The sequence below is a fragment of the Aegilops tauschii genome, chromosome 5, assembly GCF_002575655.3.
Source record: "Aegilops tauschii subsp. strangulata cultivar AL8/78 chromosome 5, Aet v6.0, whole genome shotgun sequence".
In the NCBI taxonomy this organism is placed as follows: Eukaryota; Viridiplantae; Streptophyta; class Magnoliopsida; order Poales; family Poaceae; genus Aegilops; species Aegilops tauschii.
The window spans coordinates 422,440,418-422,456,167 of NC_053039.3; the positions used below are offsets into that span (position 1 = coordinate 422,440,418).

General features: G+C 49.1%; 1 protein-coding gene across 1 annotated transcript; it reads right to left on the reverse strand.

Annotated features, from left to right (window-relative positions):
* Positions 1–205: 205 nt before the first annotated feature.
* On the reverse strand, positions 206–2,112 carry LOC109764304 (UDP-glucosyltransferase UGT13248). Its single transcript, XM_020323144.4, has 2 exons — positions 1,381–2,112; positions 206–1,152 (listed from the first exon to the last, which is right to left on the reverse strand). The coding sequence occupies exons 1-2, from the start codon at positions 2,038–2,040 to the stop codon at positions 433–435; spliced, it is 1,380 nt and encodes a 459-aa protein (XP_020178733.1). The 5' UTR covers positions 2,041–2,112; the 3' UTR covers positions 206–432.
* Positions 2,113–15,750: the final 13,638 nt, after the last annotated feature.

The following is a 15,750-nucleotide window of genomic DNA, read 5'->3' on the forward strand; positions in this document are numbered from 1 at the left end:
TAAAATGCCATCATGGTGATCTAAAAAAAAAGTGCTGGCGTTGACTGGCCCATTTGAAATTCATCCGATATAAGAAAAAATCCTGAAAACATCTAAAACAAGTCAGGAAACCGTGGTGTCTTTTTCTGCAGGGAAGAAACGTGGAGATCTTTTTACAGCGTTCTATGATCCGGGAGCATACATACATAATTCAAAGCTGCTGTCGAGTTGATCGAAATCGGAACAAAACCTCGGCCAGATAAATTAACGAGCTCACCGCCATTTGTTTGGTTTAAACTATTTTTGCAGCTAGCCAACAATCGGCCGTTGCCATCTGCTAAAAAAAACAAACCAACTGTTGCATCAGAGATCATCAGACCACACAAGCACGAACCCCAATAGTCTCGAGTTCTCGAGGTCATATTTTTTCTTCTTCTGAAAAAGTTCTCGAGGTCATTTTCCCACGCGATATTTCGAGAGGAAATCGGCGATGTTGCGGTCGGAGCTGCCGCCCTCGCTCACGGCCGCCTTGGCCTTCTCCCTCCACTCCGACGCCCTCCTCCGGTACTCCTTGCCGCCCATCACGTCCCTCACGCACCTCTCCACCTCCCGCTTCCTCACCAGCCCGCCGGCGTCCGGCCGCGCGCGCACGCCGACGCGCCACAGGTCCTCGATGTACTTGGCGTTGGTCGGCTGGTCCGACCACTGCGGCACGGCCACCATCGGCACGCCGGCGCTCAGCGCCTCCACGGTGGAGTTCCACCCGCAGTGCGTCACGAAGCACCCCACGGCGCCGTGCGCCAGCACCTCCAGCTGCGGGCACCACGGCACGATCAGGTCCCCCCGCGCCGCCGCCCTCGCCGCGAAGCCCTCCGGCAGCTTGGCCGTCTCCGTGGCGCGGACCACCCACAGGAATGGGCTGCCGGCGTAGCGGAGGCCGTCGGCCACCTCGGCCATCTGGTCCGGCCCCGGCGCCACGATGCTGCCGAAGGAGGCGTACACGACTGAGCGCGGCGGGCGCGCGTCCAGCCACGCCTTGGTCACGGCCGTCATCGGGGTGTGCAGGTGGAAGCCGTACGACGCGTCGTCGGGCAGGCGCTTGTCCAGGTACGCCGACGGCACCGTCGGCCCGATCGTCCTGGCCCCCAGCGTCGACGCCAGGTACTCCGCTTCCTGCACGTACGTAAGCACACGGACGTGGCCGGTGTCGTCAGTGCAAATGCTCGGAATCAATCAATGGCAGTAAACGTCAATTGATTGCACGTTGCAAGCGACGTGCTTGCACGTATGCTGCATTGCTGCATGCGACGCGCACCCTGACATTGAAGATCGAACGCACGTACGCTCTGCTTGAGACACACCCGGCATATGATGCAAAGGGCGGATTCGCGTGGCGCTCACCTGAGGCTCCAAGTCGAAGAAAGAGTTGACGAACACGTGATCCACGGCGTCGAGCCCGGCGAACTGGTTCATCAGCAGGTCGCGGAGGGACGGGTGGTGCGCGTCGCTGTCGGTCAGGAACGTCGGCACGTCGGCGGCGCCGAGCCGGGACGACAGTCCAGGGAGCTCGAGTGGGGAGTCCCCCTCGCTCACCGGCACCGGCATGCGCCCGGCCCGCGCGTGCGTGTACATGATGTCCACGGCGCACGTCTGGGTGAGCACCGCCGCGCACGCCGCGCCGTACCGCCGCGCCAGGGGCGCCACCCACGGCATGAACGTGTCGTACACCACCACGCGCACTGGGCGGCCACTCGCCGCCTCGGACCGGAGGAGCTCGTCCAGCGCCTCGGACCCGGCCGCCTCCAGCCGCTCGAAGTAGGGGCCCTTGTGCCCGCCCAGCTCAGCGGGCCCGCCGGCGTCGCAGCCGTCGGAGAAGACGGCGACGTGCACCGAGCCCGGGGACGGCTTGGTGGAGCCGACGACGAACCGGGTGGCCGCGACGGTGCACCGGACGCCGCCGTGGCCGGCGAGCCGCTTGCCGAACTGGAGGATCGGGTTGAGGTGGCCCTGGGCCGGGTACGGGACGAGGAGGATGTGGGTGGTTTCGTCGGCGTGCACCATGGCTACGGGCGTGTTGGTAACCAGCGAGCTCTGGGGAGAACGTTTCTTGGCTTATGCAAGAGTTTGTGTGGGAGGACGTGATAGACGCTTGGTATATATAGAGGATGGAGAAGAGCTCCACTCGATGTCAAAAAAGAAAAGAAAAAGAGAAGAGCTCCACTATAACTCTAAGAAAAACCATAGAACGGCACACAAACTACAGCCTACAGCCTACAGGTCACAAGTACGTCCAAATTAGAAAGTATTACCACCTCCAATCTATATCATTTATCACTCAAATAGATGTATCCAGTATTGAAATATGTCTAAATACGTCCGAGCGATAAATGATATGGATCGAAGGGAGATGAGGTGTATTTCCTGGCCGATCAACCTCACGGCTGGGTTTCCAAAAGAAAACTTGTACACTGACCGAGAGGGTAGGTGTAGTTGCGACGTATCTTCATTCTTAGAGATGGTTGTTATTTTCCTAAACAAGATGGTTTTACCGATTTAGACTCTTCGTCTTTTCCTTGGTTTTAAACGGAAAACGACAAATGCAATTTTGTGGGAAAGAAAATGCTTCTCACAACCCTTCTCTACCCGTTGCCATTGCACCAAAATGCTTGGGCTCCATCGGCTTGTATCACTAGTAGAAAAACGATTTTTAGTACCGGTTCGTAAGGACCTTTAGTGCCGGGGACTAAAGGTCCCCCTTTAGTCCCGGTTCAACACGAACCGGGACCAAAGGCCCACCACGTGACACGAGGGGCGCCGTGGTCTGGAGGACCTTTAGTCCCGGTTGGTAAGGATATTTTTATTTTTATTTTTGAAATAAAGCAAAAACAGCCCGCCTACTGGGCCGGCACGGCCTGCATACGACTAGAAACCCAATCTCTAGTTGGGCCAGCATGCAGGCCCATACGGCCCAGTGGGCCCCACAGGGCAGAAGACTTGCAATAGGCCCACAAAGGTCTGCTTAGAGAGGAGCTCAACACGGTAGCCGCGGCGGGGCTTATAAACCGGTGCGAGCTTCTCTCAACTAGCGAGGTGGGACTAAACATTGTGCACTGTGGGTGGTAGCGCACCATTTTTAGTACCGGTTGGTGGCTCCAACCGGTACTAAAGGGGGGGGGGTCTTTAGTACCGGTTGGAGCCACCAACCCGTACTAAAGACCGCCCGCCTGGCCGTTGGAACCGGCACTAATGGTCACATTAGTGCCGGTTCAATTACAAACCGAGACTAATGAGTTTCACATTAGACCCTTTTTCTACTAGTGTATCCTTGCTTCACAATAGGGCCTCTTGCTTCTTCTTTTTATCGTCTCTGGATTGCTAGCTTATCTTCATCTTTTTTTTCTTTATATTGCGAGAAGAGGTGGCAACAACATTATGATGGGCAAGGATATGTGGTAGCGGTAGGAGAAGATGGTGCGGAAGAGGGATTGTGAGAGAATATCGAAAGCCATTGAGCAACGGGTTGGTAACATGGGGGGCTCTGGGGGTGATAAAACCCTATGGACGCAGAGATGTAAGCCGGGGCTAGGGTTAAACTTGGATAACCAACATTTAAAAAGATGGTGCAGATGGCTGGATTGTGTGATCTTGATCACACGATCCACAAAATATCTTGAATGGCCTTTATTTTATCGTCGAAAAAAGTTTAAGGACCTTCATATTTGCACATTCTTATATTGTATATAGGTTACTCGGTGGCGGTGCTTGGAAACAATCTTAGCAAGATCTAAGATGAACTTGAACTCCGAGTCACGCCTAGACGGTCATCCAATGGCTTTCTTTATTAGAAAAAATAGCAGAATTAATCTATATCGTAGACTTTCAGTTATTAGTATGAAATGGCATTCTGCTATGGATCCGGTGCTCACCTTGGGTTGCTTAGAGCAACTCTAGCAGACCCCGCATCCCGACGGCCCGCAAAACGCGTTTGCAGTTCGTGCAAAACCGCTTTTGCGGGCTGGCTCGGGCTGGCACAGATGCAGACCCCTCAAACGAATCCGTAAAAAAGTATATTCGCGGCCGGCTTCCAGTCCGGCCGCTGCCGCCCCTTCCTCCAGCCGGCCGCGCCCAACCCCGTCGGCCGCGCCCCCGTCGCCCGCAGGCCATGCCCCGTCGCCCGTCGGCCGCGTCCCTTCGCCCGTCGGCCGTGCCCCGCCCAGGCCGGCCGCGCCCCATCATCGCGCCGACCGCGCCCAGCCTCGCCGGCCACGCCCCGTCGCCTCCGTCGTCCGCGCACAGCTTGCCGGCCACGCCCCGTTGCCTCCGTCGTCCGCGCCTTACTCTATTGCCAGCCGAGTCGTGCCCCTTTGCCAGCCGCGCCGGTAGGATTCCGGCGGCCAAGCTGAGGTCATGGGAGGCCACGGCGATGTCGAGCTCCTCCAATTCGAACCGGTGGCGATCGATTGCGGCGTCTAGCGGCCTTTTCCGGTGTGCGGTGATGAATTCCGGCGAGTTTAGGACGGATTCCGGCAAACTCCGCGGCGGCGTGTTTGCTTCGACGAGGTTTGACCGGTATACGGGGCCCCCTATATTCGGCCCTCCAACCTCCAAAGATAAGGGTTACGGGCATGCATTTGCGGTGGCCCTTAAAAATTTTACGGGTTGGACTACTTTTACGGTTTCTGTTTTGGACACTTTTTTCGCCCAAACTGTAAAACGTAATTTTTTTGCGGGTTTGACCACTTATGCGGGGTTTGCTAGAGATGCTCTTATGTACCCTTGCACAATGTATTGATTGTTCCGATAGAAATTGCAGTTCATTCATGATCATAAGTACCATGTTTTTTTTTTCAAATAAGTTGAAATAGTTTATCACTTTTTTTTGCAAAGTAAAATAGTTTATCACTGTCCACACTAGAGTAATGCATGTAGCCAAATTATTACTGCAACCCTATGTACTCTCTGCATTTCACAACACACCATTTTTTTAACACATAAGTTTGACAAAGTAGGAAGGAACTACTAATATGCAATGTATCTTGAAATGGAGGGAAATACTTTTCACTGATATCGTTTTCTCAAAAAACAGCACATGTAATAGTATTTTTGGCAGTTCATTTTTATAATCAAATTTCCAAGAGCCCATGCATGTTGTATGACAATACGTTTTCACATGCATCGTCATGCGTGGTGATCCCGAGGTACTACACTGACCAAGCTTTTTTAGACAATGGTTGAATCATGCTCCAAGATGCCCAAAGAACCAACTACATTGACTATTTTTTGTTCTGCCGGAACGACATTGACTGTTTTTTTTACGGCATGACATTGACTGTTGACGAGAATAGATGGATGACTCGGTCACAGGGAAGCATAAAACTAAAATGTACTCCCTTCGTCCCACCATATAACGTTAAAAATTAAAATGTATTCTTTCTGTTCCACAATAAAAGATTGTTTTTCAAGCTGAGAGACAGATAAAATTAAAACTCTCCATGGAGCCTTTGGTCGCCACTCCCGTACGTGCCAGCCGCGACGTGACCAGTCGACGAAGCACGAGGACACACCAGGGTCTGCATGTGGTGTCGTACGTACTTGAAGGCAGACCCTAATTAATTTACACGGTGCATGCATGCATGAGATGTCGACGTCGACGTGTTGGAACGCCCATGTCGATGTTTCAAGGATGAGGCCAAGCGTGCCACGCCCATGCATGTGTTGATGTTTCAAGGATGAGGCCAAGCGTCGCAGTAGAAGAACGCACGTGTAATTAACCTCAGGAAGGTCGATGAAGGATCCTATCTTGTCATCCTGGCGTACGTACGTGTACGTGAATTCAGCCGGTGGCACCCATCCGTCCAGTTGCTACAGGAACGTCCCTGGTACTACAGGATCGTGACCCAGTGCAACTGTGTCAACCCTAGGACCTAGTCCGTACGTGCCAATGTGCCAACTTATAATTGGCTAAAATAATGAGGCATTGCTACGTCAAGTCCATCCAGCCGGGCACATGTGTATAGCCTAAAGACTAGGTAGCATGTGTCGGTGCAGGCTTCGTCCTGGAGGAATATCATGCGCTAGAGGGTCCGATTTCGACCGGGCGTACGAAGATTTTTTTTAGACTTTATTACTCTTTTGCCGCCGGACTGGTTATTCGATTCAAACGTGAGGGGGAGAAGAGAGCCTCAGACAAAAAGCCATCGTCAACTACGGCGAATCAGCATCGCCGGCCTAGACGGAACCGAACTACCTGCGGCCGTTTTCTTGGGCGCCGCGAGCTGGATACCTTGGCATTTTGTTTAGTTCCGGCTCTGCCAGTCACCGATGACGTCGCCTCGTTGCTGTCAGCAGTGACATGCACGGCGCTGCGTCATCGGCATCCTTGACATTTCCGCTCACCGGCCGTTTCAACGGAGACTTCCGGTTGCATGCATGCGCTCGAGTCGCTCATCGGTTTCCGGATCTCGAGGCGTAGGTTTTCCCCAAGTTGACCCGGTCCCAGTCCTCCCGTTTGACATTTTTTCCGGATCTGGAGACAGACAAGTGAGTTATATGTAAATTCTTTTCCGCAAAGGCCCAAGACCATATAAAGTATCAAGGAGATACCTTTACATAAAAATAAAATTACAATAAACACCATGAGAGTGCAGAAAATCTTCTTCTTCTTCTTCTTCTTGCATCCACCGGCGGCGCGCCATGAGCATAGCTCGATGCTGTCTCTGGGCCTCCGCCTCGGCGGAGAAACCTTTTTTAAATCCAAAAGCTTGTAGAAGCGGCGTTAAACATCATCGGGTTGGATCCCTCCGGCTTCACCAATGCCATCAGGCACCACCTCACAAATACATCCACTCGAGCCGTCATCTCCTTCAACGACAACAACTGCCCTCCAGCACCTCCTCACTAGGCCGCACCAATAAGGACATCTCTCTCATCGTTGGCACTGCACGGTCTTTTCCCCGCGATGCACCCTGGCGTAGGCGCAAGGGTTAGGCACCGGGGTGGAGGCTAGAGTTTCTCGTCGTCCGCCTTGACCCTCTCTCTCTCTCTCTCTAAGAGTGGGATGTATGTAGTATGACACTTAGTTTCTCACATTAGTGATTTGGACAGTTTCTTTATGATCATTTCCTCGTCAACAAACCCATACAACTAGGTTTCTAAAAAGATTTCCAAAGAAAACTCCTACACAACTAGCTAGCGTGTGTGTACAATTGCAAATTTCTCGCCATTTTGACAAACAGTTGCAACTTTACTAACCAAGCAAGATTTGGAGGTTACCTTTCTTTTCATCTAGTTTGACCATAGAAGCCAAACACAATTCGACACGTACATGAGGTTAGGTTTAAGAGCATACCTCTCTTCGCTCTCCTTGACCAGTCATCATTATGCCAAAGCTAATATCTCTTGCTTCCTTTCTTCGTTGCCATTCATTGGCTCGCTTTTCAGCTTTTATGACCCTAAAGGTCGCACAAAACACTTCACCGAGGGTCATACTAGGAATTCCTTAGACTAGCCACAGTGGGAGTAACTTTAGCAGTAACATCGAGTCCAACTCAGCAAATTTGCTTATGTGGCAATGAATTAATGAGGAGAGAGGTAGTTTGAGTAACTTAGCTAGTTACTGTAACATCACATATCCCAATGCAATATGAGTCTATAACCTAATAAATGAAGCTTTGCATGACACCACACTTATTTTACTACTCAGTATGAAGGTAGTAACATAGTCTAGGGATATGTGTATGTTACTCTCCACTACGGCTAGTCTTAGCGGTAGGGAGGCGAGGAAGGTAATGATGGAAGTGACATCGCGAGGGAGCAGCAACAGGTCGATAATGGAAGCATATGAGGCGTGTTGGGGCAAGGGTTAAGCCTAAAAAGAACTTTATATGTTGGACCTTGATCTGACGACCCACAAACCATTTGCATATCTCCCTTAATTTTGGCCCAAAAAAATACAAGTCATTTTATTATGAATGTTTGCAGTGTGCAGAAGCTCGAGCAAAGTCTAAGCGGGTCCGGAGCCGAACTGAGTATCTTAGAGAGACCACCCCTCTCCGAGGTCTGCTTTTGTGAGAAATCCTTGATATGTATTTTCAAAGCTAAACGATGGCATCTCTTGCATCGATTCGTTAATCCTCCTTGGAGATATATCCTTGGAGGTGGGGATTGGTTTGCTGCTTATTCACAAAAATATTGAGGCAAAATTTTGTATTGTCTATAAAGTTATAAAAATCTTTGTAGTAGAAACCTTTGTAGTAGACTGAGCATGCTAAGGGGCTATTTGGTTCTAGGCCTAGGAGTGCCACACTTTGCCATGCCAATATTTCCAAACTTGTCTAAGCTTAGTTCTTCAAAACGAGAGCCGCAAGTTGGCAAGCCCGAGGGAATTTTGCCATACTTTTTTAGTGTATGTGATGTGGGACTCTAGTGTGGCTTGCCTAAAATGTGGCTTGAACCAAACACACATCTAAGTTGGCCAAACTTGCCTAAACTTAGGTGTGGCAACCTTTGGCAACCCCTAAGTTTGTTAGGTCCCTTGTCGTGGAATATGTCCACCTAGGTTCACCATAAAGATCAATCGACTCAATGTCCTGGAGGTGCTCATATGGGTGCGTGCATTCACAAAGGTGAAAGTGTGTTAGTATATTTGAGTGTCTATGCTTGTATTATGGTTTTAAAAAAGGATGATATATGAGTATAGACCGTGTTTCTTTTTGCAGCATTGGCAACATAATCAATGTTGTATTGTGCTCCCTCCATTTCATAATGAAGTGAATATAGATTAAAAAAATCAATCTTCACAAAATTTGACCAAGTTTGTAAAGAAAATATATACATTTAAAAATGGCATTAGATATGTAATGAGACATATTTTTATATTCTATGTATTTGACATTTTTCCATAGTATAATTTTTTTCTCGGTATATTTGGTCAAAGTATGTGAGGTTTAGCTTTTGAAAAAATTAAAACGCACAGTACTACATTATGAAATGGAGGTGTATGTTTTGTGAATACTATTGTATTGTATATTGGACGTGGCTACCTGGCGCCCGAGCGCCCGCTCGCGGGATCGAGCACTCTCCCCAAAAGGAAGGAAGGCTGTCACTTTCCCAAAAAAGCAAATCAGTTTCTCACACCACGTCCCCACGTCCACGTGATTCCGAAACCAACTGACATCCTAAAAGGAAACTACTTGACGTATTCACACTACTCAGGAAATCACCTACGATCTTGTCTCGCATGCATTTATTTGGGTTTCAAAAAAAAATCAACAGCTATAACTTTTGATTCGTGCATCGGAATTCAGATCCGTTTTCATCGTTGGGTTTCTCACGATGAGTACTTCAAAACTAGATCCCATATGGGTACATTTCGACAAACTTTTTTCGCGGGCAACTTTGGGTTGTATTGAGGCAACTATAGTGCTATAAGAAAGCAACTTCTTTTTTTTCTAGTATGACTGCCTATCAACGAAAAATCCTTCTAAGTTGGTTATCACAACTACCAAATTGACTAGCTCCATCTCTAAGTTGTCTACCATAACTAGCAAGTATCCTAACTCTATGCCACCCCAAACTTTTTACTGAGGCAACTTTGGGTGTGATAGAGGCAACTTTAGTGCAATAGGGAAGCAACTTCATTTTTTCCCTAGTAGGACTACGTATTAGGTTGGTTTATGGAAAAAAAGAGAAAACCACAATAAGGATGAGGCACCTTTAGTGCTACATATAAGAAATTTCATTGCAATATGTGTATCAATGAATTTTGCTAACATTATCACACTTTCCTACCATGGTTAATCTGTTGCCTACCATGGATGGTCAGTTGCCTAGCATTGATGCCTAGTTGCCTACAAATATGATGAAGTTGCTTATTATTGCTTTTCTATGTTGCGTACAAAACACTATGATGTTGCCTATTAGTGATGCTCAGTTGACTTCCATTACTATTTCATTTACCTATAATACACTAAAAAGTTGCCCATTGATGGGGTTATTGGAGGCAAAACAAGGACAATAACTCTGAGATTGTTATGCACTCGAGTATCACACAAAAAAGTTAGCAACTTTTGGGTTGTTCTTTGTAACTACAGTGCATTCAACAAGCAACTCATGTGTGTTTTTCATCATTATATCTGGAGATTTCAATGATTTTCGATGACAACTCGTGCAAAAATTATGAACAACTTGTGCAGTTTTGTGGGCAACTGTCTGATCCAGACCCCTATGAAACTTGTCGTCACCCCCTATGCAACTTCTCATCTGCCCCCACTTATGAAACTAGTCAACACTCATGATCTGGATAGCCAACACTCATGTGCTCAGTAGCTTTGGCTGTAAGACTCCCCAGAAAAGGAAGAACAAGACTCTTATACCGTCCATCCCCACATAGTTTTCAAATTTGGAAGCATGGTAGACAACTTAGCTCCAACAAAAACTTTTTGGCAGTGTAGGAAACTTAGGTCCCTTGATGGACAACTTTCATTGTATTTTGGCAATTGGGATCACCCGTAGGCAACTTCATAGTGTTGTAGGTAACTTGGTTTCTGAGGCAGACAACTTAGAAGCCATGTTAGACAACATTCCAATGTACGGTAAGAAATTTTCATAGTATGGCAGACAACTAAACTATCTACAACTTAGTTTCCAATGTATGCAACTTAGCAACCATGGTAACCACCTATTACACTACTGCACACAGCTAATTAGGAGGCTACTAGGAAAATTCACTAATAGATACGGTTCAATTCGTCTAGCATCAAAGTTGCTCCTACTTAGCACTAAAGGTTGCCTCATTTAACATCGAAGTTGCTTTTGAAAAAAAATTATCATCGGAACAATTCATATGGGATCTACTCCCTCTGTCCCAAAATATAAGGACGTTTTAAACACTACACTAGTGTCAAAAACGTTCTTATATTATGGGACGGAGGGAGTAGTTTTGAAGAGCTAATCACGAGGAAGCCAACGGTGTAGACAGATCATCATTTCGATACGCGGTTTGAAAGTTATAAGTTTTTGAATTTTTCTGTACCAAAATTAATGCGTGTTACGTCATCATTGGCTTCTTATGGTTGACCACACGAGGTGGAAAAAAATCAACATATTTTATTGTAGAGTATTTAGGTTGTATATTTGTCCGAGTTATTGTTGTAAGAAAAGAAAAAACATGCTGTAGAGGCCACTGCCTCAGACGTACGGAAGCTCCAAGAGGCAAAAACGATCCTTGCTCGCCATTCCCGGGCGCTATACGTAGCAAAGCCGGTGCGTTGCATTTGATGAGCACGAGCGCAGCTGCGTGCGGCTATGAGAGGACACGTACGTCGGTGTGTACGTTGCGACGTTGATGCTTCAAGGCAAGAATCAGTGCGTATGGTGCAGCTTGTGCTGCTGGCGACGTACGCTGATGCGTTTGGACTGTTGGTATGACGGCCGCGCGGCGTGGTAGGGCATGAATCATGCATGCATGAATGCCCATGTGTGATGCATGCGTGTATTAATCAGAAGAAGAAAGTTAATCTGAACAAGATAGGAGTAGCTAGTAGATCAAGTGTTCAACTTGATCGTCTCGCCCTTATTGTCCTTACAGATCCGTGTGTACATCTCGATTCAGAAGCCGGCCGTGGCGTCCAAACCATAGACGGCCTATAAAACTTTTCAGTCTGGCCACACATGGCACACGTTCTGACGGTACGCCACACATGCAAGTCTGGACATGCATGCCATTTACGACAGAGTAGCATGCATTGGTATTGGAATACGTGGTGTCGGTGGCTTGGTGCTCAAGGATGGAATCGTGCAAGAGGGGAAATGTACCTTTCGAACTTGATGACGTGACCTGCAAGAGCGACGCGACGAGGATCGGATCGGAGTCCCGTGGCTGTCATGCGTGCGTGGCTGGACGCGGTCGCCTCCTTCCTTCGCCGTGTCGTTCATTACGCCGCTGAAAATTGCACGAGCTGAGAACGCCAGCTTACTGACCGAGTGACCGATCGGTGAACCTGCGAGAGGGAATAATAAACAGTCGGCAAAGAGAACCTTTAGTTGGAAAGGTGCATGCCCGGACAGGACAGAACCTCTCTCTCGCGCGCGCGTCAACCCTCCGAATCATCACCGGCGTTGCATGGCATGACATGACAGCCACGGAACCTTAACCTGCGGCCGTTTTCTGCCGTCCGGCCGACGGAACCTCCCTGGCCGATGACGTCGCCTCGCTGCCGTCAGCGGCGCACGTACCGGCACCGGCGTGCATCATCCTCCCCGTTTCCGTTTGGACCAGCCGTTTTAAATGGCTCCGACCAACTAAATTGCCGTTTCCTCCATCGGACGGCCGGGAGTTATGTCAGGTCAATGAATGCGAGGGAGGGAAAACGTTGGCGTGGTGAATGAATGGGTTTCCGATCGAGGCCGCCGCGCCGTCTGTAACCGGCAACCTGCCACGCACGACATAGACGGGCTGTAAGCCTTTAAATAATATATTTTGGATGAGTTGGAATAAAAAGAAGAGGAGAGAGAAGGGAAACCGACTATATTGATTAACAACCGGCTGCAGCACGTGCTCTTAGGCATGTTGTGAGAGAGTAATGTGGGCCATGTATCAAAAAAGTATTACATATTTATATGCAACTATTGTACTTGCCGGTTATAAGCTTGGTTATAGATGATGTGGCAAGACCATATAGCCAGCAGCTGGCTATACTATTAACCATGCTCTCAATCGACCGATCTCGACCTCGTCTACCGCACAGAGAACAGTCATTGCGCTTCCTCGCAAAGATGACTACGACATGCAACGTCAGCCAGCCGGGCAGGCAGTCAAAAACGTGTCAGGCATGGCAGGACCAGGACGGACATCGGGAGGTGGCTGCAGACGGGGCAACGATTGCTCGCTCCAAATGCGAAATTACCGAAACCCTGAAGAGTTGTCTTTTCTTTTTTCCCCTTTCATCAAGTATATATTGCTCACCACATATGCCACATGGCGGTAGTTCTTTTTCACTTTTACTAAAAATCCAGCCGTATGTTTTTCATTTGGCTGTTGAATTTTATGGCTGTTCGATCATGCACGAACGTCAATGCTGTTGCATCCTTTGTTTTCGAGTAAATAGTAAAAAACTATCACATTATAGGCTAGAGTTAAGGAAAATTATCACTTTTCTTAATTTCTCAAAATGCTACCATTATTTTGATCAGTTATTCCAAAAAATACACAAGCGACTGAATGGTTAATTTTTAATCATGATTATGACATGGAGGGCCCACCTGTTCGGTTTGCGGGTCAACATTCTGATATAGTGACGGTGCTCATCTAAGGGCATCTCCAATGCTGACTCGCAAACCGAACATCACATCCGTCCGCGGACACGGATGCGGGAGGCGGCTATCCAAAGCTATCTGCATACATTTCAAACCGCCTTTCTACATATCGGACGAATTACATGCAACCGATTGATTTTCTTTCAAACCATACGAAAACATTCACATTTCAGACATTTTAACTAAAATATACCGGACTACGGTAAAACAAGTCTATGGCCGGCTGCGGCGAATCTCCATTCCCATGACATGTCTTCCCCATGTCTGAAGGCGACCTCCAATATCTACTTTTCCTCGCTGTCTTCGGTGCCTGCGGACGTGTCGGCCTCCACAGACATGGCTTCTTTCCCTACCTACCTAACGCATTGCCGCAATTTGCTCGCAGCGGAGTTGCCGGGCCGGAGATGGCATTGACCAACCTGGACGAGCAAGGAGGAGCTGGCAATGGCGGTGGCGCAAGATCCGGAGGGTTTGCCGGCAAGCCAACCTATATTAGCTTGCTCGCCGGGCAACCCAGGCCGCTGCAATGCTGGAGAACTCCCTCTTCTGCTTGTCGGAGGCCATGGCGGGTGTTGTTCAAGTAGATGGAGAGCAGATGTGAGGTGTGGTTCTTGCCTATCACCTGGCCACGTTTATATAGCCGGGGATGCGAGGAGCCAGCCAGAAAGGTGTTTAACACCGGTCGACACAGGAATAGGCGTGCGGCGCTTGGAGCGCCGGAGTAGGTTACTCAGCACATGCGTTGGTTTAATAGAGGTAGGTGGGCAAACACATGACATTTCAATGTTGAGAGAAGACGTGCGCATCGGGCGAGCAGCAGGCGGCGCTCTCAGCCGGTGAGCCGCTTCAATGTCGACTCCAGTGAGCGGTCGTGTCCACTCTTAGCCGGCATGAATGCGGGCACCTGGCTTCGGGCGGGAAAGCGCGCGGGCATGGGAGGGGGGGAGGGGGGTTGGTGAGCCATGGCAGTTAGAAGCGGGCGTGGCAGCGGTCCGGGCGCTCGCAAAGCCGCCCCTCCCCATATGAGTTTGTTTACGGTTTGCAGGAAAAAATACGTAATTACTGGTCGGCGGACTGATACAAACCCGCGTTGGATGGCAGAACACATCTGAACCACGTGGTCCGAACGGTTGCGGACGTTTTAAGGGTCGGCGTTGGAGATACCCTTAGCATGTTTACATGATGAATGCACATAACCACATCGTTTACAACTCTATGTGCTACCTACATTTTAAAGTAAAATGCATGGTGCATTTTAAAGTTTGACTTTGGACAAAACTAACATGCAATGTACTTCCTCCGTTTCAAAATATAAGTTTTTTTAGAGATTTTAATAAAGAATACTTTTCACAGATGACCAAAGTTCTCCTGGATTACAGATTCTCCAAGCCAGAGTCCAAAATCTCCTTTAGAGTATTTGAACTTGGAGAAAGTATGAGCGCATGCATGTCTGCTATCGTTTTCACATCCCGAGATGCAACATTGACCAAACTTTTTTAGACAGTGACAGAATCATCCTCTCTCGGCCTATCCATATTTCATAATGCTGCAAGATGCACCCAGCCAACCACGTTGACCATTGACCAGAATGGATAATGACTGGGTCACACTGAACGCAAGCCGGTTGTACCTCCAACAGAAAATTAAGACGGCCCGTCGAGAGCCTGTGATCACCGCTACCGGCCGTGGCGACGTGATCACTTCATCAGTCGACGAAACGAAGCATGCGTTTCGTGAGGACGGCCACACGACACGATCGAGGGCATGCATGCGGGTTATCGGGATGTCCTACTACTTGAAGGCAAAATGTAGATTCGACACGTGAGGCCGCCAGTCGAGCGTGCCACGCCCATGTCGGAAAGCTATGTGCGTAGAGCGCATGAAGGCGTCGAGCTACTGGAAGATGCTCATGGTAGGGTGTGCGTGTGTGCTTTTGTATGGATGATTATATGTGCGTGTCTGTGGGCATCTGCAATTACACTGTGTTTGGCAAAAAAAATAAAATTGCGTCCAGCTGCTAGAGGAGCGTGCCTGGGTACCATGGGACACGTGCGGCCATACGCAGTACGCACGCCCAACTGTGCCAACCCTATGACCAAGTATGTGTCGGTGGCCTCGTCCTCTCGAGGAATACCACGCGGTACGCTAGCTAGCTTTCGCCGTCGAACTCCGGCTATTCAAACCTCGTGCTGCATGCATGCGACAAGCACGCAAGAGGCAGCGCAAACTCAACTCTCTTTGTCAGGTGACCGCGGACAAAATCTCCCGTCAACCTCTGCTGCGCGCAGCATCACCGGCGTCGGCGTGGACGGGACCTGCCGCCGTTTCTTGCGGCGCCGCTGGACACCTCGCCCTTTTGTTTCGTTTAGTTCTCGCTCTGCCTTCCAGCGATGACGTCCGCTCGTTGCTGTCAGCAGTGACATGCACGGCCCAGCGTCAGCGGCATCCGTTCACCGG

Coding starts and splice junctions, on each gene's coding strand:
- LOC109764304 (XM_020323144.4), bottom strand. CDS start 2,040: ATGGTGCACGCCGACGAAACCACCCACATCCTCCTCGTCCCGTACCCG. Junction 1,153..1,380: donor TCTTCGACTTGGAGCCTCAG/GTGAGCGCCACG, acceptor ACGTACGTGCAG/GAAGCGGAGTACCTGGCGTC.